The 22,698-nt window shown below is 40.3% G+C and overlaps 1 protein-coding gene across 1 annotated transcript; it reads right to left on the bottom strand.

Moving 5' to 3' along the window:
• Positions 1–1,577: 1,577 nt before the first annotated feature.
• On the bottom strand, positions 1,578–8,188 carry LOC115822694 (interleukin-10 receptor subunit beta). The gene is made up of 7 exons (XM_030786608.1): positions 8,128–8,188; positions 6,963–7,080; positions 6,252–6,418; positions 5,233–5,387; positions 3,912–4,065; positions 3,542–3,696; positions 1,578–1,888 (listed from the first exon to the last, which is right to left on the bottom strand). Exons 1-7 carry the CDS (start codon positions 8,186–8,188, stop codon positions 1,610–1,612), a joined length of 1,089 nt encoding a protein of 362 aa, XP_030642468.1. The 3' UTR covers positions 1,578–1,609.
• Positions 8,189–22,698: the final 14,510 nt, after the last annotated feature.

The following is a 22,698-nucleotide window of genomic DNA, read 5'->3' on the forward strand; positions in this document are numbered from 1 at the left end:
GAGAGGAATGACAGAATTCACTTGCTGCAACCCAGTTCACATTAAATATAAGAAATGCCAAAACACAATATTTTGTCAATTATTGTAACTTGTACACTTGTTTGGAGCACGCAGCAAAGTCTGCATAAAGTATTACAAATGAACATTTATTAGAATCTGTTTGCTCTTACACTGACACAATTATTTGTCAAGGACCACTGGTTTCATAAAACATTACTTTTTTGATACAATGTAAACTGTATATCAAAAATAACATCACATGACTGAAAATGACATAATCAAAAATATACAAACAGCAATCAAAAAACATGAACAGAATGATCCATGGCACATGAAAAATACAATCTCTCAAAGGAGCGATTCAGTTTTCTACAACTGCATAACGTAAACTGCTTTGATCAAAATAATGGGTCTCTCTCTCTCTCTCTCTGTCTCTCTCTCTCATAATAACACAGTTCAGATACATAATTACCTGTACTTTATATCCATGTCCATATTTATATCTATATCTGTACATAATTCAGAGCCCACTGTCAGTGCTAACAGGACAACCTAAATCACAGAGCATTAACGTTCTCAGAACTCAAACTATTAGTGAGAACTTCTTGCACCGCAACTTCACTTTACAAACCAAAGGTGTAACTGTATGTGAATGACATTGTTTTAACTCCACTCCACAAACCAAAAGCAAAATTGTATGTGAATGACATTGTATTGAATGTATGTCATGTTAACACGTTGCTGTGTTTCAGATTGGGTAAGACCGTGGAGAAGTTTTCACAGTGGTTGTTGAAATATGTGATGGAGGCAGCTTTACTACACGTGTCCGGTTTTCATCATATTCAAGCTCAACAACATCTCAGACAGTTTTGATCCATTCTTAATGGTACTAATGTCACCCCTGACACACCCAACACCTTCTCATCCGTCTGTACATCAAATGAGCATCCTCAACTACAACCTTCCGTGTGACACAATGTCAAGAGGAAATTTCTCTCCAAAAGAGACAAAAAAAACCCAAAAAAACTTTAAAGTACTATGTCAGCAAAAGAATTTTTCTATATGTCAGCAAATCAGGCTCCCGGTCACTGAAAAGGAGAGGTAAGACAGAAACATAGCTCTGTGCTGAGTCATACTCAGGACTTGCCCAAAGCCCTGAGGAATTTCTTGGAATACATGGACTGGTTTCTGTATGTCAGCTGACTGATACGCTATGTCTCTTTCATTCACCAGGTGACAGAAAAAACCCCAAAACAAAACAGAGGGAAAAAAAGGGGAGTATCTTTGATTGCTAATGTCATAATCAAACAAAGGTTAAACAAAACAAAACAAAACCAAACACAGAACTACTTAGAGTTTTGATCTTGCAATTAAATAAAAAAAAAAAAAAAACCACACAGCGCAGTCAACAAACAGGACCTTTGCTGTAAGACAGCTACAATACCTCACTGACACAGATGATTTAAAAAAAAACAAAACAAAAAAAAACAAATGATCGTAAACAAATGATCACAAACAATGACATCCACACCTGTGGAAGGTGAGACAAAAAAAAAAAGAGTCACAAACAAATCTGTAAATTAGCAGGACGGCAAAAATCATCCCTAGTTCACAGCTGTAAAAGCTGTTCTGTCTCCTCGTTTACTGGTGGGGTCGTGGTCCTGTCACTCCCCGCCTTCTCCTCCGACCGTGTCGTCCCGTCTTCTCTGACACCACAACTCTTTTCTGCCCTGTCGGCCTGGGTGCCATGTGATCCTCCTGCCTGAGGGGGGCACTGTGGCAGCTTGTCGGAGTTCTCAGTAACAATGCTGACCTCATGGTAAAGTTCCACAGGCTTGCTTTTCATGTTTTCAAGAAACAAGGCTGAAATTGAGGGTTCTAAAATACACTGTGAGAGAGAAAGAAAGAAAGAATGAAAGAAAGAAAGAAAGAAAGAAAATATACAAAGAAAGAGTTTATTATTGATCATTTGGTATTGTTACGATGAAGATCATTTATTCTAATAGGAAAACACATTCTGGATGACTGAAGGAACACACTGGGTGCATCCGAATTTTGCTTAGGGAGGTTCGAAACTGATTGAAATGACACGGAAGTATCTGTGTGGGAGCCATGATAAGGGCTGTTCAAATTCTCTAAATGCTCAGGAAAGGTGCCTCAATGCCTCCTTTCCTGTCTCCTTTAGCATAGGGTACACTGGACCATCCTTTCCAAAAGGAAAGGAGATCATTTCGTACCACAATTCTTTGCGGTAGCGACATTAAAACGACGCACAAACGATTACGTGAATCTAACACTGACTGTTGGACGGTGTCAAGCGTATCCTTGACGAGACACAAAGATTATTGGCGGAAGTTTTCTCATTTAATGATTTGCTGATCCTTCACACGTACAATAAAAAAACCCCATAAATAAATAAACAAATAAAAATAACATGACAAAGTGATGGTGTCGCTCAAAAGCCGTATATGCTCTCCAAAAGATAACAGTGTCTAAACAGTTTCTAACGATTTCTGACTATAAAGGGCTGCTCGCGCAAACCGCGTCATGCTCATGCATTCTTACTTAAATTCTTAACAGAAAACAGTTACAATTCACAGTATAAACTTAAATAATTTACTAACAATTATTTCTGAAATTCTATTTTCTAAAAATGGATCTGATCAACATGACCAACAATGGATATAAGACGTTTATAGCCAGATGATGTTTTTAATTCAATATGTTTGAAACTTAAGAATTATGGTATGTGCAATAGTAAATTTGTAGGCCTAACATGTTATGCCTGTCTTGCATAAATGTAACAATAATTTTCATACAATCATATTGGGATTCATGGTGATAAATGTGAGTGGACAGGAAGGTGAGCGTGAGCAACCATTCATTTCGCTTTTGTGATTGGTAGCCTATATGCCTTTTTTATTTCAATTCCAACTTTGGTAATGAAGTAGCATTCTTCACCGGGTTGTTCACGTCTATATAGCCTGCATGAAAAACACAGTGGGGACGCACGGGGCGAAGTATCTAAGATGCGTTTTTAGGAGTCCATCTTTGGAACGTTGCAGTTTCACCACGGCAGATCTCCGTCAGTGATATCCGCCGTCGCATGATTACGTAGCCTAGCGTAAGTACGGTCGGACTCTCTTAGCGCCGCGGATGTCTTTTCCTAAGTCCTTACGAATTCTCCGTCCCACCTTTCCTTAACTCGTTTTCCATCAAGGTCAAGAAAAGGTGGTTAGGAAAGGACTTGGGACGTTTTTTTTTTTTTTTTGACTACTCGGATGCACCCATTCTCTATACTCATAACGATCAGCACTTATCAGCACACTATTACACAGTGTGTGATTCTTTCAATCAAAAAAGAGAGGCACAGGCCTTATATAAACCTTATGCTCATCCATGTAACATTGCTCAGCCAGTGCAGTTCAGCTCAGTCACGTCAGTGATTTGTATATTGGATTTCAGTTATATATGTTTATTTAATTTCTCTCTCTCTCTCTCTCTCTCTCTCTCTCTCTCTCTCTCTCCTTCTCTCACTGACCTGTTTGAAATGTTCGGGCAGCTTGGCTTTTGGATATAGGAAGCGAATTCCTTTGTAGGAGCACCACCCAATCCCGAAGAGCAAGAGCACAACTAATCCTGACAGCAGAAAACTAACAAACAGGATCACCACTATTAGCCAGGGCTGCACCTTACCTGTACAGAGAGAGATAGAGAGAGAGACAGACAGAGAGGAGATGGGGGGGGGTGCAGAGAGAGAAAGAGGGAGGAAGAGTTATGTGTCAATGAAAAATACAATAAAATAGAAGTAAAATAAAAATGTAAAAAAAAGATAATGTAGTGCAATGAACGAGTGTGGATAATGAGGAAAAATAAAGTGGAAGGTGAAGAGGGTGATGAGGAGGACTTACCGCTGGAAGTGTTGGTGATGCAGGTCTCATTACTGGGCAGACTGATTAGGTCTGGTGTTAATGTGGAAAAGATCTGCACCTTCACACAATAACGGGCTAGAGATTCTATGTTTGGTAACACCACCCAAGTCTGTTCACTAGTCAGCAGTTTGGTCTGATACCATACACAGAGTGAGGGAGAGAGAGAGAGAGAGAGAGACAGAGAAAGAGACAGAGAGACAGAGAAAGGGAGACAGACAGAGAGAGACAGAGATGAGAGATTTTTCTGGTCTTCTTCACAGCACAAAAAAGTAATTTTGCTGCATTAAGAGGCTTGCTTTGGTAAAAATAGGGAGAAAAAAACCTCAAATAAAAAAGTCAGATTAATGATATAATCAAATACAAGTAAAGACCTTCTGCCCTAGCTTATGCCTGGTCTAGTTTGTGACCTACGTTGTATCAAAGTTGAGAACATTGACAGCAAACTGAAGCAGAAAGGTGAAATGTTTTGACTTAAAAAAGGTTCACCACACCAGTTCTGAACTGGTCTGTGTGTGCAGTATAATGATACTCTGAGAAGCTGACAGACAAAATGTGTGTAAAGAAGTCACAGTCTGGACAAAGTCTGGACATACCCTTATCATTTATGAGGAGAAATGAACAGTGGATATGTGCTTTAAACTAAATTTGTGAACTTATGCTACTGTTAAGAGACAAACACCACCCAGAGGTTAATGGAAGTCTTCATAATTACAAACAAAACAAAACAAAACAAAAAACTAACAGCCATGCTACCTTACTGCTTAAATAAGGCTGATCAGTTTGTTGTTGTTGTTGTTTAATTAAGCTATCTATAATGACCTCAAAAATTTATTCCCAGAGCCCAGTGACAAAAACTCATCTTCTGCTTGCACAGTAACACAAAACCAGAGAAGCTACAGAGAGCATGTCTGAGACAAAAGAGCAGATGAAGGAAAAGTCTCCTCTACTGTAAATATGTGTGAGTGCTCTGTCATCTCTCCAAATGAGTTCAGTCTCATTTCCTGACCCTTCACTGACATGAACATGTCCAAGTACCTGCAATTTACTTCCCTTTGGATGGGCTGAGTAAGTATGAGTGCAAATCAATCAATCAATCAATCATTCAATCAACCAATCTGTACAAATACAAATATAGGTCTATAGCACTATGGTAAAATAATCTATGGTCAAGTGCAGCGTTGTGTATTTTGTGGATAGTTAACTGAACAAAAAAACTGTTATAGATACAGAGTGAGAAGGTATGGTGTTTTGACACACCATGGTCACCAGTTTCCTGTCACTGATCAAATATCAGAATTACCTCTGTCTCTTCCCCTTCTTTCCAGTAGCTGATGTTGTAATAGACACCCCCGTAAACGTCTTGGAGTTTTCCGTTTCTGAGGACGGGTTCTGTGATCCTGACATCAATTTCACCCTCACTGCTCTGCAGTGTCACGACAGGGGGTCCGATTGTAGCTGAACGCACAAACAGACAACGCAGACATCTCTGGTCATTTCAAACACCCTGAGGGAGCATTGTGTTCATGCATGCGTCCATCTCTCTTTTCATGTGCAGAAGATGTCAGTTTTGTGAGCTGACACTATACGGGGCTGACATAAAAGGTCTACGGACTCTACTTCTGAACGGGGTTGAAGTGACGTCAAGGTGAGTCCTGTACCAACCCGTTCAGTCACTGGGTAAAGAGAGTTATTAAGTCACTTTCAATTATTCTTCAGACCTCGAGAGAGAGAGAGAGTGCAGCATTTTGTCATTTCTGTGGTTAAAAATAGCTCTGGACTGTGATCGTATTTGGGGGCTGTATTTGTGACAAAACCACATGAAAAAAGAACAAAAACTGTGTTGTTTGAGCTCATCTAGGTTTTCACATGCACATAAGATCTCAGAATTGCTGATTTTTTTTTTTCTGGTCACATTCTTTGTATTCTCTGCTTTTGAGAGGATGTTTGTTCGTATCAGATAATGTGATATTTTATAATAAGACAGCTTATAGAACCATTTAGAAAATTCATTTTCAATTTAGGTTGTAAGGTAAACATTACTTAAAACCTGGGTTGGGGTGTTTTTTTGGTCCTTTCCTGTGTGGAATGCAGAGTCTGTCAACTCCCTCTCTTTTTACCGTTAGTATAAAATAAGTAAAAGAATAAACAAATAAAGTGGTAATATGAAAATATGCTTTTTGAAATCATTTCAGAAAACAAAAACAAACACAGCAACCACAGAAACATGGAATACTCACCTTGGAATGTTAATTAAAATTCTTTAAAACTGGATCAACACACATACACAGACACAAACACATAAAAGTGACACGAACTTACTTATTTCATACACTGCCACATTGTTCATCACTACCCAATCTGAGGTCTCTCCACTGAGCTCTGAACGCACACGGAAACTGTACAACCCGAAAACTGACAAGAAGTCTGTGAAATCGCAGCTGAGCGATGAATAATTTATACAGCCCACCTCATAGTCTTTCCATCCTCTGAAAAACATACAATACATGAAAAAGATTTAATAAATTAGTGAAATGATGCAACCCCCCCCCACAACATCCAGCCCAACAGTAAGCTGAGACAATCCATTTCTGGAACTGCTAGCTACGTATCAGAAGTACAGGATGAATTTTCTGCAGTGAGTTTGTAAAACACTATGGCCTTCTATGCCCTCAAATCAGAAACAACAAATACTATGAGGATTACTGCTTGTGTGTCAAGCTCTGTGGTACTCTGACTATGAATGACCGTTTGCCAGACCAGGATGTTTCTCCTCTTGTCCTCAGACCACTTATATCACTTATATTACTTTTTATCAACTACTGGACGATATTTTCAAAATCACTGACTAGGGGAAACCACCTGCATAGATCAGAAATAACAAATACAGACTGGAGGGAATCGCCTACATGTGTGGACCCAGCTCAGACTGACAGGAACAGCCCTCAGTAGCCCTGCATTCTGCTTTTAAACAGGCCACTGACAGAGCGAACAACTATACTCTCTTACGCTCCCCCAGCCCAGTGTACTCACAAGTACTCTGCCGTGTAGGTGAGTTTGTCGTTGGTGAAATTTTGCGGCGGATCCCATTCTAGAACCAATCCCATGTTGAATGAAGTTATCTTGACATTGTCTGGAGGAGGGATGACACCTAATACCACCGAAGCACAAAGACACACATAACAGAGAATACTTGAGTGTCACACGGGGTTTGGTAACGCTGATATGTCGATGGTGGATGAAAAAAATGTGCAGGGTAACCTACCGCATGTAGGAGTGACACATGTCACATTTATCATATGGTAGGCTTGTTACTATAGCAACACAAATACATTTGATGCATGCTGGCAGTGCTGTCATTGTACCAGGGAGACACCAATACACATTCATAAGTATTTACATATAGAATACATGTTTTTGTCACTGCCACCTGCCGCCATCACACACTCATATCGGACAAATACCGAGGGTTATTTTTATTCATTTATTGGATGCAGAGGCACGCAAACATAACTTCACTTGGGACAAACAAAACCATTAAAAAAAATAAGACATGCACAATAGATGTAGCTTTTGCTAAAGTATTAACAGATTATGAAATAATGATTTTCAGTTTATATCAGTTCAGGAACTGAATCCATTTCGTGAGAATATAACTGGTTCGAACAGACTTCACTATGGAACTGTAAAGGATATCCATCGGTCTGGTATGAGTGAGATCTGCAACACATTTTCCTGATGTTTACAATCATGTAATTGCGCTACACTTTCATATACTCACTGAACTGTGAACTGATTAGTAATACGGATTTTAAAGCGTTTTCTTTCTAATTGACAACGTCATTTCCATTCAGAAAGTGTCAAACTAGCACCGTTGTGTCATTTCAGGAGTTCGACTTCGACAGCAATTTCTTACAATAATTACGGCCAGAGGGAAAGCAGGCAGAATTTCCCCCTAACTGATGACACGGCTTTCTCATGTCGTCATCACAAATGGCACAATACCGAAGTGACAGATCTGAATTAGACTTTAACATTACTTCCTCAATGTTTAGTCGGAGACATAATACTATTTTCGACATTGTGTTATACCATTAACATCAGAAAGATCTCTACGAACAATAAAACCTACTCCGTGGAACCTAATATGAGCACGATAGCTTAGTGTAATGACACAGAAGTGAACAGTTCGACTTACCTGTGACTCCACAGTCAGTCGCGCATAAAACCAAAAGTATTGTTAGAAGTGCCGAATTCATCGTTAAAAGTAAAAGACAAAGAGAAAACGATCACTACATCGACCGCTCTACACAGTCTTTTTGAAAAAACAAAAGTAAATGTATATATATATATATAGATATATTTCCCTGTTGCTGCCTGTCTTGCGCGTGCTGGGTATAGTGTGTACTTTATGAGGAGTAGGAGGAGTCTGATGGGAAAGCGAAACAGTAATAGAATAGAATGCGGATGGAACAAATATAAGACTTGCAATTATCGTAACCACACAGATGAGTATTATAATTTTTTCAAATGACAAATTAATGCATGACTTTTACAAGTAAGAAAAAAAAACCCAAAATAAAACAAGGAAACAAACTGATAAAAAAGTTACATTCTCAGAGATATGAGAGAAGAGTACCAAATATGCCAGGCATAAACGGCTCAATGCTGCAATACAGATGAATCAAATAAAGGAGACGTCACACAGTGTTAGGACCACAAGTGATCAATCAGGTCTCGGCTCACAGAGCAGGGGTGTCAGGTTCCTAAAATGTCCGTGTTCTTCATTGGTTCTAGATGCCATTCACATAACCACCATTAATGGAAACATTGATCAGTTTAATATCAGTAAACAGAATATTAATCTGGAACAGGTTGACGACTCTGCGAGCATCTTAACACGTTACTACACAACACCTGCAACTTCAAATGCCTATTTGCTAGATGGACTAGGCCTATTTTTCTCAGCGGAAGCCACGAAACAGCAATAAAATCATTAGTTTGAAATACTGTGTGAAGTTTCTTTTATCATTTCGGCAAGTAGCCATATAAATGATAATGCGTACTCCGCCTCAGCGTCCTGATCGTCATGTCGGGATTTATTTCTCGATAATGACCGGCGGACTATCTCTCATAATATATTGCAAGTGTTCCTCGATGAATCCATGCAATTGCTCTGGGACTCAAACATGTCCAAACCGATGATACAAACACTGTATCAAGCTGAAGGTGATCCAGCATTGTACTGATGAGGCTATGACTGTACAAGTCAATACCATATGCATTCCACGCGCATGTGTTGGTGAGTATGTTTTTTCATTTGACAAACATTTCTATGGGGGGTAATCCCTGTCAAAATTAAAATGAAAATGAAAACGGTAAAATGGAAGCTCAAACCCCGTTTTGCCATTTCTTTTTCAATATCTGTGTGCACATATCTTGTCAAAATGAAAAATGAAATTAGATAACTCGATTTTCATTCGTCCATTTCTAATTATTTACATATTCTATCGGCCTATTTTGGCCTAGGCGAACTCGAAATGGAAAAGCCAAAGTGGGAAACGATAACGAAGTGCTCGTTTGCATCTGCCTTTTCATATTGTCAGATACAGCGCGTTGATGTCGAAAATTAAATCGCGAACCGGGACTGTCTTTTCATTTGGATTTTGTCTGATTTGTACCGAAAAATCTGATGAAAGGAAAAGTCTAAGTAATGATGTGAAATGACAAAAAGACATTTGAATTTTATTTTTACTTTTGTCGGAAAAGATTCGTGTTTGTCGTGAAAATTAAAATGAAAACCGAATTATCTCATTTTTTTCATTTTGCCAGGATATGTGCGCCCAGGTATTGAAAACGAAATGGCAAAACGGGGTTTGAACTTTCATTTTACCGTTTTTATTTTCATTTTAATTTTGGCAGGGATTACCTCCCGTGAGTTACTGGCAATTTTGGCTGCACATTCAATTTGGAAAACAAGGAAACAGCATATTGATTGACTCACTGGACAAGTTTTAACTCCCCAAATCCTTGTTCAAAACTAAAACAAAAACCAGAATCCAGCAAGACAGACAGAGAGTGAACACAAATTCCTCACAAACTCCAAAACAGGAAAATATAAAGGTTAACATTCCTCAAAACTTGCTTCTTTATCCTTATTTTCCTTCTCTCTTGCTTCCTAGGAGCTACTGTTCGCCATTTGTTTCTCCCTCTCTAGCAAGCGGGCGCTACAATTACACTGATTGGCTGTTACCGCTGCATTTCTTAAAGGAGCGGTACACAAAGCAAAGGAGCGAAATCAACAGTTGAAATTATTATTATGACCGTAAGTGTTAATTTAATAACTGTTGTTATTTAATTTGCCTTTATTATTTAACCTTTATTCGTTTAAGGTTATATTAACCTAGGTTACACCCTCCCCCCTTAACTGTATGCAAGTCCCTGTGCATAGTATTAATAGGTTACAATATCTTGAGTTCAGGCAGCTGTGTAAAACTAGGCTCTACAAGTGAATCAGTGACAGCTGTGCTCAAGCTTTGACACAGGAATTGGACAATAGTTACTAAAGGATTCCCTAGCTTGGGATATGTCAGGCTTTTTGACTTTTCTCTTTGTCTTGAGGATCTTCTCACTATATGCTGTGTGTTCACTTTCACTTTCAACAATTCCTGCTTCACTAACTTCTACTTTGCTTTGATGTGTGACTTCACCATTTTCCACAGGTTCAGATTCACTACACCTCTCTGTGCTCTTTTTTCATTCAGAAATTCAGGTACATCTTCAACATTGTCTGTAACTGTTTCAGGCTCTGTTTCTTCCATAGATTTGTCCGAGGTTCAGGTTTGTCACTTCTGGGAATAGATTCCACTCCGGGTGAGTGCTCTCTCTCTGGTAATATTGCATTTCCAGGTAAAGTTTCAGCAGATTTCTCTGGAGCACTGTCAGAAACTGCTGCAATATTTGAACAGGTTTGCTCAACAGAAGAATGGGACTGCTTCTTTGGAGGCATAATCATTTCATATTCCTGAGTGGACCTTGTGGTTCTCAAGATTGGATCTTGAAAGGAATGTGACAGATAGTCATCCTCTTCTTCAGAGTTAAACTCTGGCTCTTGTTCATCAGGATCAAGGTCTGGATGCTAACGTGTGCTCCGCCTTCGAGGCTTGTTTGACACAGCAGGAGGTTCCTCTTCAAGAGCTGGTAAGAAACCACATGATAACAAGACATCTCTGTGTAAGGTTCTATGGCAACCATCTTTTCTGGCTTGACTGTGTAAACTGGAAGGTCTTCTTTTCGATTAACAACAACATGCACAATTGCTTCCCACTTGTCAGCCAGCTTATGTTTTCCTCTTAGGCGTACATTTCTCACTAGTACACGATCACCAACATCCTAGGTGGATTCAGTGACATGTCTGTCAAACTTGATTTTGTTCCTTTCAGTGGTTTTGGCAGCATTTTTAGTAGCCAGCCGGTAACGCTCTTGAAGATGGGTTTTCAGAGCTTGGATATACCAGGAGTGAGGCGTGAAACTTGTTGTTTCGTGTTTTGTACAATTATATGTACGAACGATGGGCTTCATAAAGTCTCGCCAGTGCTGTTTGTCCTCTGCTTTGAGTGTGCCAAGTTTACTGAGAAGTGTCCTAGTAGATCTTTCTACAGGGCTTCCCCTTGGATGGTACGGTGTTGTTCGGATCTTATGGATCACTGCAAGATCACAGAGCTCTTTGATCATCTTAGACTCAAAATCTGACCCTTGGTCACTATGTAATTTTTCAGGGATGCCATAGTGAACTATAAAATTTTCCCATAGGTACTTGGCTGCCGTTCTAACCTTTTGATTAGGAGTAGGGATTGCCACTGCATACTTAGTAAAGAAGTCAGTGATCACTAGGACATCTTTAGTATTGCTTCGGTCTGGCTCTATCAATGGAAAGTCTATACAGACCAACTCAAGGTCTGGTAACCTGAATGTTTACTAGAGGTGCTGCCTTCTCTGGCAGTGCTCTGCAGACACAGTGGCTGTAACTTTTAATCTTTTTCTCAATGTCAGAAGCCATTCTGGGCCAAAAGTATCTGGCTCATGTGCGGTCAAGGGTCTGGTCAATACCCCAAATGACCCATGTCGTCGTGAAGACGTAGCATAAGCATATCTCTCAATGTTGTGCAGCTCAAGTTTATTTATTTCTCGCAGAGGGAAGGGTAGTTCTGGCAGTTCTCTCCTTATAGCTGGAGGAGAAGTTACCCTGGGTGAGTTCACAAATCCTCCTCTGATATGCTGGAAATGACAGGAAACCCATCGTATTACTCAAAGCTGTCTGGAACAGCTTTAGCCGACATAGCAAGAGATGTTACAAGGGGAATAATGAGACCATTCTCATCAGTGTTCACGCTGTTCACACAGGTGGGCAGACTAGGTGCTTCTCACAGACTGCACTAACAGTGTTATGGGAGACAAGAGTGAAATCGTCAGACTCGGGTAGGTGGTGTAGTATGAATAGACAAATTCACTGCTCCTCTGTCTGTGAAACCAGATCATTGATAGGTTCAGCATGGGGACGTTGTGGAAGAACATCAGTGTCGAGGTCGTGTTTCCCTGCTCGATACTGAAGGTGAAACTTGAAGGTGGAGAGGACAGACAGCCAGTGGTAGCTTGTTGCATCTAACTTGGCCATAGTCAGAATGTAAGTTAGTGGGTTGCTGTCTGTGACCGCTGTAAAAGGGCTTACATACAAATAGTCACAAAACGCTTCCATTACAGCCCACCTGCGTGCCAGAAACTCAAGTTTGTGAGCTGGATGTCAAGATTCACTCTTCCTGAATCCATGACTGGCGAATGCAATAACACACATCTCCCGATCTGATCTTGCCCTTGATAAAGCACTGCTCCTTGCCCATTTGTACTTGCATTTGTACGTAATACATACGTCAGCTTTGGGTTGGCAAAACCCAACACTGGGGCTGTAGTGAGTTTGTCAGTGATTGCTTCAAAAGCTTGTTGACAGCTGTCTGTCCATCTTCCTCCAAAAGGCTCTTTTGGCTGGAAGTACCGACCACTATTCCCTTTTAATCCACCGCACTTTCTCAGTGGTGGGTACCCGGCAGTGAGGTAGTTCAGTGGCTTCACTATCTTTGAGTAATCCTGGATGAACATCCAGTAATAACTGGCAAACCCCAAGAACGAGCGCAGGTTTCTTGGACTTGGTCAAGTCTTTACAGCCTTAACTTTCTGGAGTCTGTTTCAATGCCATGCTTGGACCCAATGTGTCATAGGTACCTCATGTTTGGGAAAATTTACATTTCTCTAAGGACAGTTTCAATCTGTATTCCTTGAGATGGTTGAGTACATGGGGAAGGAATGTTTCATGCTCTTCGAGAGTTTCTGAAAACACTATCAGATCGTCCAAAAACACCAGGACTTCTTTTAGGTTGATATCACCCATGCGCAGTGGACACACAAAAGGAGTTTTGTGTTTGTCAGCCTCATCTACCTCGATCTGGTAGTAGCCCGACTTGAGGTCCAGAACAGAACCACTTTGGACCTGTGAGGGCAGAGAAAATCTCCTCCAGATTAGGTAGAGCGTAGGCATCCTTGATGGTCTGTAGGTTTAATATTTGGTAATCGACACAGTCGTATGTCTCCACTTTTCTCCCTAACCACCACTATAGGCGCTTTCGCACCGGAGGAACTTTTCATAGTTCTTAGAACTGTTGGAGAAAGTACCCCCTTTTTGGCGTGTTCGCACCGCAGGAACTTAGAACGATTTTAGTTCTAAGAACGCCGTTTTGAGGGGCTTTTTTAGCCCCTACTCCAGGGTAGGTACTTTTGCAGCACAATAGGAACCTTGTGACGTAGGTGTACAGCCATTGGCCCAGACGCAGGTATACGATGATTGCAACCGCCATTTTTAAAGATCCGTGCAAAATATAAAGTCTTAGAACGTATTTCATTTAGCTTTTGATATTCATGTCTCAAAATGTCTGGAATTGTAGGAGGGGGCACATCGTTTTTATTTTACCGGTATTTTATATCCCCCAAAAATGACCATTTTGCAACGTCCAATGTATATTTGAACATTGAAGAGGTAGCGTACACTCCGCTTCGGTAGGTGCTTGTGTGTCCGCTTGTGTGGCTGTGATCCGCATTTTAACCTAAAATAAGAATGTGTTTATCCAGCTTACGATTTTAGGGCTGCGGCAGGGAAAAAGGGGGAAAAAAACACGATGCCGCGAGTAAGGGTCAGGCACAAGCGCTATGCTAGCACCCGAAAAGTACTATGCCCATTCTGTCATTCAAATTCAATAAAACTCATTGTGTATACTGTAGTCTAGTTTGTCGATTTCTTTTGCCGCAGTAATGGTTCTTTTTTTCCTTTTGGAGGTATTTAAAAGGTCTTAAAAGTCATTAAGTTTGTACTTCAAAATGTGCAGCTATCCTGGTTAGTCGTAAACAACAGCTCTTAGCTGCTATACCGTCGGCCGGCTTACGTCACTTCAGCGTTCCTACTGGCGGTGCGAAAGCAAACAGAAAAAAGGCCCTAGAACGAATGTAGTTCTAGGGGAAGCTCCACAGGGGGTAGTTACTATCGAATTAGACCCTAGAACTGTTCGGTGCGAAAGCGCCTTATGAGTGACGAGAAAGACGACTCAGACTCCCGGATTATTCCTGCCTCGCTCAATTCTTGCAGGTGTCTCTGCACAGTCTTTAGCTCTCATTTGTCCCACAATAAGGGTTGGATCTAGTTTAAAGACTGGGGACGGACTGGGCCATTTTGACTGTTCCACAGGGACTGTTTCTCTTTTAGTTGCTTCCTCTTAGCAGCCACTAATGTTGGATTTTGGATCATTAGGACATGCAGATACAATATAGCCAACCTCGCCACACTGGAAACAGCATCATGGCTTTGGTCTGCTATTAGGCCTTTGATCTGCATTGGAAGGAGGGTGCATGTACTTGGCGGCCAACAGATTTTCGTTTTGAAATGAGAAAACCAAAATCGGAAACGAGCTGTTTCCCAACTACCGTTTAGAAATAGGGAAACAAAAAACGGCAAACAACCCGTTTTCCGCGTTTTGTTTTGATAGTAAAAACGGAAAATGAAAAATCGACCTGTAATCTGATTTTCTTTGATGTGCTTATGAATGGAAATCGGGAATTAAAAGAAGCGCTACTTCAGATAGCGAACATTCTGGCTGTAGTCAGAATGGCATTTTTGGATTAGGTTTGGCATAGAGGTAAGCAAGGTAAAGGCTTTCGGCTTAACTGTGGCATGATTATGGTTTACCATAAAAGTGCCAGCGGTAAATAACATATGCGGCTGAGTTATGGCATATATCTGGTTAACCGGAAGACTGGGCGAAGAGCGGGACGACATCTGATTACATATATAGGTGGTTTGGCATGTTTCTGCTCAGCCAGAAGATTGGGCCAGGACAGTGATTATGTATACGGGTGAGTTTTGGCATCTTTCGGGTTAGTCAAAAGACGGAATAAAGCGGGAATTTTCAGAATTCCTAACCAAAGAACAGCCCTCCTACTTCAGTTTCTCCAGCATGATCACTGAGTAAGGTATGTACATTTTGATTTTTCCAAATATTTTTGTTACTCCTACACAGTAGGCTCTATAAATGGATATGTTTACAGTTTCGTCTTGGGGAACCGCTTTGTAACGTTACGCAAGCAATGCGTTTCACAAAATAGTAACCATAAATGCAAAGTTCAGGCAAATGCACTGCGATCAGATCATTATTTTCCTGGTAGAGAGCCAGGGTAAATTTAACATCAGCGATGGTGCAGTTGCGCGCCCGTCACTTAAATCGGTAAAATGCGCACTCGACATTAAAAGAAACCTTAACTTACCAACATGATCGGACTGGACCAAAGATATGGGTATCGGAATGGGGTGATTAAAATATGAGTTTGTTGAACAAAGTGTTGAATCTTATCCGACTGCAAAAAGTCTTGTTTCGTCGTGACAAACAGTGACAATAGTTTATGTGGCTTTTTAAATAGTTTGTGTGCACGCTTTGTTTGGACGTGTCCACATTCCAGAATAGTATTTTGCGCTGTTTTGAATGGCGGTAAATACGATCATGTGTGTAAATGACAAGTGAATTCTGTAATCAATGTATAGGGAATAATGTTTTTCACGGTGCTCTGTGTTACAGTTTTGTGCAAGACATTTTGAGATGCACTGTGGAGAATAGTTCGGTCTAAGTCTACATAACGGTGTCGAAGAGACCTTGTAGAGAGAAGCTGCTCTGGCGTGAGAGTGTAAGGTGTGTAAAATTAATGCCAAGACGAGTTCTTTGTCATTTTGAGATCCTTTTATTTTGTGATTCGTCCTGTGTTTTCTGTTGTTTTATTTCTCTTCTTTTCTTTTCCCCATTTGCTGTCCACTTCCTGGCACATTCAATCACCAGAATAAAAAGATATCATCACCTTTCTTGCCATACTTACTTGTACGCTTGTTCCTTCCATAAGCTGGACACACTACATTACAACATCTTAACATGCATTAGGCGTTCATATCAAAATGTTACAGGTTTGTACTAAGATCAGATTTTATGATATTGTCCTGTTTAAATATTTAATATTAGCTAGGCTAACAGTTCCCGTGGAAATAGCTAACGTTAGCTAGCAATTAATGTTAACTATACTGATGTCTTCCTGTGTGCTGGTTAGATGGCTAATAAGCAAGCTAACCGGTAGCAAACCAGAGTCCTGTAAAACAGGCAGACCCAGCCCACAAAATTTAACTACATGAATGTTACCACGCATGGAGAGCTCAAAGTAAAATCGGTAGCTTTACCTTAGGGCAGCTCACAAGTAACTTAGCTAGCAACGCTGCATTTTCCATTCCCTTGCCGTGGCTATCTGCTGATAGCAGCATTCTCCATGTGCGTGTTTAACGTTAAATACACGCCATACCCCTATACATCACCAATGTGCATTGCGGATGGAATGCAATAAAAGTAAGGCTGCCAACAGTGCACAGTATGGCATTGTTAATGGATTAATGAATTCTCTCTTTTTTTCATTCGCAATAGAACTAATTATGTTTTCCTTTTTTTCTCTTAAAGGCCTTTACAGTGCATAATGACAAACAGTCAGTGGAGTTACATGGAATAGAACACTGCTGACCATGGTCTGCCAATGTTCTTAGAGTTGAGAATTCTCCACAATGTTTTTCAAGTCCCATGTTTTTCAAGATGCACTATATTCACCGCAACACCATGGTGCATTATAATTATGAATTGTTGTCAGTCTTCAATAAAAAACATAATGAAATGCACTTAATCTTCCTATATATACAAATATATCTAGACACACACAATATAATTTAACAATATAACCTTATGAGCCTAGGATGCTAGGACATAGCAATTAATAATTATAACAATAAACTCATGTAGACATTGTCAGGGTCCCTGCATGAACTATTTTCTCTGTGCCCCTGCTGGTCATGTTTGGTGTTAGCTGTCATTTGTTTTTGGTTTTGTCATGTGCTTTTGTTTGTTTTGGTTTCCCATGTGCCCTGGCCCCGCCCCTCACTTATTGTTTCATTGTGCTCACCTGTCTCCCGTTGAAGTAGTAATTAGTCAGTCTATTTAAACCTGCCTGTTCTACCCTTTGTTTGTCAGTTTGTACCGCTTTCTCCAGTGTGTCGTGCTAGCCTTTTGTTATTCTGATTGTCTTCTGTGCTTGACCTCTGCCTGTTTTTTGACTTTGTTTGCCTGTTGGATTTTGCCTCTTCTGCCTGCCTTTCTTGCCCTGCAGCTGGTTTTGAATCTTTTGCCTGTCTCTGGAATTTGCCTTTGCCTTCCGTTTTGGATTGTTCACCTTCCTCTGACTGCTCTATGGTATGACCCCTGCTTGTTTTTTGGATTCCGCTTTTGGTCAAGTGTATTGAAAGACTTTTGCCTGGCAAAATAAACATCCTATTTAATTATCAGTGAGTCTGCAACTGAGTCCCCTGTTTCCCCTGACAGACATATTGCAAATTAAATAAATTTAAAGATCATTAAGAGTTTCAATGTTGAAGGAATCATTTGGCATAATTATGGCCTCACTTTGGGTCAGTTATAGCTACTTTTTGGCTGGACTGTGGGGATTCTGGACTCTTTTTTTGGGACAGTTATGGCTATATTTTGGAATTCCATAATTGATTTGGGATGAGTTTTTTGGCCTCCTTTTGTTGAACGTAAATAATGAATGTGCACAAAATTCAGACTCTCATCTAAACTGGATGAATGTTGTAGGAATGGCAACCATCTGAATATACAGCCACCCTGATTCGAGGAGCACTAAACTAATTGGACAATCATTAATCATAAATAAAATGTTTAATTCTTGGCTGTAAATCTCACTACTCATTTACCCGTCTTGTAGGAAAGGGAATACCAAACGAATTGGCTAAAGAAGGGTGTCCTGCAAAACTTCCTGAGGGCCAGCCGCCTGTGGGTGCTGTTGCAGCTGACCTGTATCAGCAGGAAGTGAGATCAACTTTGAGAAGGGAATCCATTTTTGGATGTGATCTTTTCCCCTCTGAGGAAGCCAAACAATAGGCTGAAACTGGTTCTCACTTTGACTTATTGTTGCTACACCAAAATGTGGTTCACCATAACTACGGCCCTTTTAAAGATGCAGTTCGGTCTCTTATTGATATCACAAGAATATGTGTGAGCTGTTACACAATGACCTGCAAGGGTCAGTGAAGAAGCAGTATACTTACAAAAATAACATTTATTACAGGGGAAACTGTAAAAGCTGTTACGATTCAGAGCAATTAAGATAAATCTTGAAACTCTGTTTTTTTTTTTTTTTTTTTTTTTTGCAGTAAACACACAGAACTTAATCTTTCAAATCTTTCTCAAAGCCAAAAAAAAAAAAAAGGTCGGGTAAACAAGTTAAGCTTTTGCCTAAAAACTAAGCCCATCATTTACTGTAAAGAATGTATCATTAATCTGCTAATCTGTTTTAACTACCTCCTTGATGAACTACCTTTACACACAAGACAGGTGAAGGCATCCTTTATAGGGGGCGAAGACAGGTGTCAACCTATGAGACATCCTCTTTTTCTATTTTTACAATTCTTTTGGGTAAATTGTCTTATAATTAAATCATAATTACTTCATTCATGATCAAGACTAAAAAAAGCAAATTCTACCAAATTAAGTTCAAATAATAGAGTCACTAGCACACAATTTAACTCATAACCTGAATCTAAACACTTTTTTTTTATCCATATATGATTTTACCTTCACATCAAATGTTGTATTACTTCATTAGCTCTTCTTCCATTCTGGAACTCCACAAAGTCATATTCAGAGATGGCATAGATTTTTCTGGAGTTCTGTTTCCAGTAATGGGAACCTTAGGAAACAGACAACATCCACCTCACTTCTGTATTTAAAATCAACATTAACGTTAATTAGAAACCGCAAATTAGAAGCAAGTTTCTGATCATACAGCTTACCTCTATTCTACCACTATTTCATTTCCTTGGCTGTCTGACAGGGTAATTGGCTCATCTCTATTTAATGCATCCTTTACCTTTGCTGTTATTCCCTCAACAGTTGCATCAGCTTCCAAAAAGCAGATGACCACTGTCCTGGAAGTACTGAGTTTGTCATTCACTATTTCGGCAACATGGATTGACCTGGGGATAAATCAGACTGTGTAAAATCATACCTATGGGCCTAAAATTATATTAATATATTATAGGATGAGATTAGTGGCAGAGATCAGTTCCATATTTAAAAAGAAACCTTTGGAATGATCTTGCAGGGAACAAGCCGCTAGCTCGTGGAGTTCCAGGTGAAGCTCGTGGTGTTTCGGTGGAAGCAGAAGCAGAAGGTTAGGGTTGGCGCATGAAGGCAAAAGGAACAGCAGCAGTGGGTAGGGCTCTGCTTGCAGGGTGCAGACTTTGATCTCAATCTCCGTGGATCTCATAATGACCGTGATGTCAAAGCTTGAGAGTGCAAACACGTCCTGTTGGCTCTGGAAATATTGCAGTGTTTGCGTCATCTGTAATATACAGACTACTGCCACTGACCTGTTTAATTGGATAAAATGAAAAATAGCACAAAAGTTTTTTAAAAAACATTGTAATGAAACAGTAAAAAGACTAATACTAATCTCTCCCAGATTCAGTTATCATTGCAACATTAACACTTTTGCACCAATAAAAATATTGAAAACATAAAAATATATATCATAGTACAACATACTTTAAACAATAAGATATATAGCAAAGTTACTTTTCACTAACATTAGCATTAACTCAATTCTACCTGTCGTAGAATCACATACTACTAAGGTAGCCAAGGCACTCTGAACTGTGTGCGCACAGTGCATGGCAACACCACAACAAATATCCTTATAGGTGAGCATGCGGTTTGGTATGAAAGAGAGTAGCTACCTAGCCTTTTTGTGTACGATAAAAAAACAGGGCGCTAGCTAGCTAGTTAAGTAACCTGCAGTCAAGAAACTGTTTATGCGTTGCTTGACAAGATGTATAAACATAATCCTGAAGGAACTATGTTTGTCGGCTGAGCCGCTCCTGTGAGCATCCAAACTACAGAGGATGACAAATGGCACCGAGCCTTTTCTTTCCATTGCCGTTCCCGCGGAAATCCAAAATAGAGAGTGTAATGACATGGCAGCGCGCCTTCTGCTGACATCCTGAATATGTGACCATCAAGGTCGTGGGAGCAACTTCCAGGTCACACACAAAAAAATCAACACAAAATTGAGAAAGAAAATTTCCACCTACGTATTATAATTCCCGATTTCCATTCATAAGGACATCAAAGAATCAGATTACGGGTCGTTTTTTTGTTTTCTGTGTGCTATGGTGTGTTTGCTCAGAACAGCAGGACACCAACATGCATATATTCGTTTACAGTTCTTTATTCTGATTACTGGGTCTACTGGTTGAGCCCAGTGGTCGGAAGGAGAAAGGCAGTTTCTTTAGTTTTATAGGTAACAGAATCAGTTTAATTACTTATTTATTTATCTATAACCCAAATAAAACACGGTAGTGGATTTATGCTAAAAAACAAAAAAACAACAAAACAAATCCCACAGTCATTTTCACCTTAATAACTCAACTGTAAATGGTTAATTTTCTTCACTTCTTATTATCAGACTCACTGTGCACAACTTGCTAAAGATGACCGGGCCGAAGAACACTTTCAGTCTTACTCGGTAACGATCTACACAGATTAACAGTACGACATTATGAACAACGACATAACAGAACCCAACGCATTTTTCTGAAACGGTTTAAAACCACACAGCTAAACACTATTAGAAGCAAACTCATTGGACATACCCAAACTCCTGGGCCAGCGCAATCTCCATACATCTATATGTGTTTTTCCCAAAGGATATGTGCTATCCGACTCTGAAACACAGGTTGCAAAAAAACTCTTCTTCCAAAGATGTGGCGCATAGGAAACACATCACAATTCGCGCCTCTAAGTTAAAGGGGCCGCACTTATTTCTTTGATGAGACACTACCTAAACGCGCTCGGTATGATCACTTGGCTACATCTGTTTTTACCATCAAAACAAAAGACAAGCTGTTCCCCGATTTTGGTTTTCTCATTTCAAAACGAAAATCCGTTGGCCGCCAAGTACATGGAGCAAGGAGATTCAGATGCTTTGCACTTAGTTGGACACTTCGCGCTGATTTTAGTCACACTGGCCTTTGTCCTCAGATGTTCCTGTGTTTTTATGCTCGTGAGCTGGCCCTGAAGCTCGGTAACCTGTCTCTTTAATTCAGCAACAGCACTGTCATGAAAAGGCGCATCTGACTCTGCTTTCTGTGTCTTTAGTTGGGTGAGTTGACTTTACAGCTCAGTGACTTGTTTCCTCATTTCAGTGATATCACGCTCTAATAACGTGTCATTTTCAAGGGAGCTTGCTGTTAAGAGATGTGCGCTGACCTTTTGCTTTGATGCACCAAGGTGCTTTCTCATTCAGTTTTTTTCGCAGTGTGTCTATCCTCCCCTACACGTAACAGAAACTCAGAGAATGGAGGTGGGTTGTCTCTTTTACGTTCAAGCTGAAGGTCAGCTATCAGCACACTATCCCAGCATCCTTGACAGAACTGATGCAAAAGATGTCGATTGGTTTCACTAGCAGATACACCTCCTCTTTTCAGTGCTTTGGCAAGGACTGTCTGTAGCCTGTGTAGGTAATGGGATGGCTTCTCTCCGGCATCTTGGAGTGTGTTAAGGAACTGGGTGAAAAGCTCATCACCATCCACTACAGTTCCGAAAGCTGAGTCTAGTAGTTCAGTAGGCTGTAGGTAAGGTTTGTGGGCCTAAAGATTTTACAACGTCAGTGGCTGGTGATACTAGACTATCTAGGATTTTCCTTGAGCGCTGCAAGTCTGAGAGAGCTGTGTCCTGCATAATGACCTCAACACTGTTTCACCATGTTTTGAAGTCTACATTGTGACTGGGGCAAGGAATTTTGCCAGAGAACCCTCTAAGTCTGAATGACACATTCATCTGTGGAACTGGTGCTTCACTTCTCACTATGTGTTCTACAACCATTTGTTGCACCTGTGGAGGACTAACATAACTCCTTGGGTTGCTATGAGCTTCATCCTCTTCAGTCTGGCTGAATGATTTGGACTCAGTGGCACTCCAAGAGGATTCACCCAACCCCGTTTTCCCGGCTGGAAAAGCCTGGTAAGTTACCTGTGGCTCAGTAACTGATGTTTGTGCTGGTTCACTTTGAATCTCTGTGGGGG

The sequence above is a fragment of the Chanos chanos genome, chromosome 10 (genome assembly GCF_902362185.1).
Source record: "Chanos chanos chromosome 10, fChaCha1.1, whole genome shotgun sequence".
NCBI lineage: Eukaryota > Metazoa > Chordata > Actinopteri > Gonorynchiformes > Chanidae > Chanos > Chanos chanos.

Bases quoted from the DNA above. Each gene is read 5' to 3' on its own strand.
- LOC115822694 (XM_030786608.1), bottom strand. From the start codon at position 8,188: ATGAATTCGGCACTTCTAACAATACTTTTGGTTTTATGCGCGACTGAC. The intron at 3,697-3,911 runs GTAAGTCCTCCT...CTCTCTGTACAG, and splicing joins CATCACCAACACTTCCAGCG to GTAAGGTGCAGCCCTGGCTA. The intron at 1,889-3,541 runs GTCAGTGAGAGA...TCTCTCTCACAG, and splicing joins TGCCCGAACATTTCAAACAG to TGTATTTTAGAACCCTCAAT.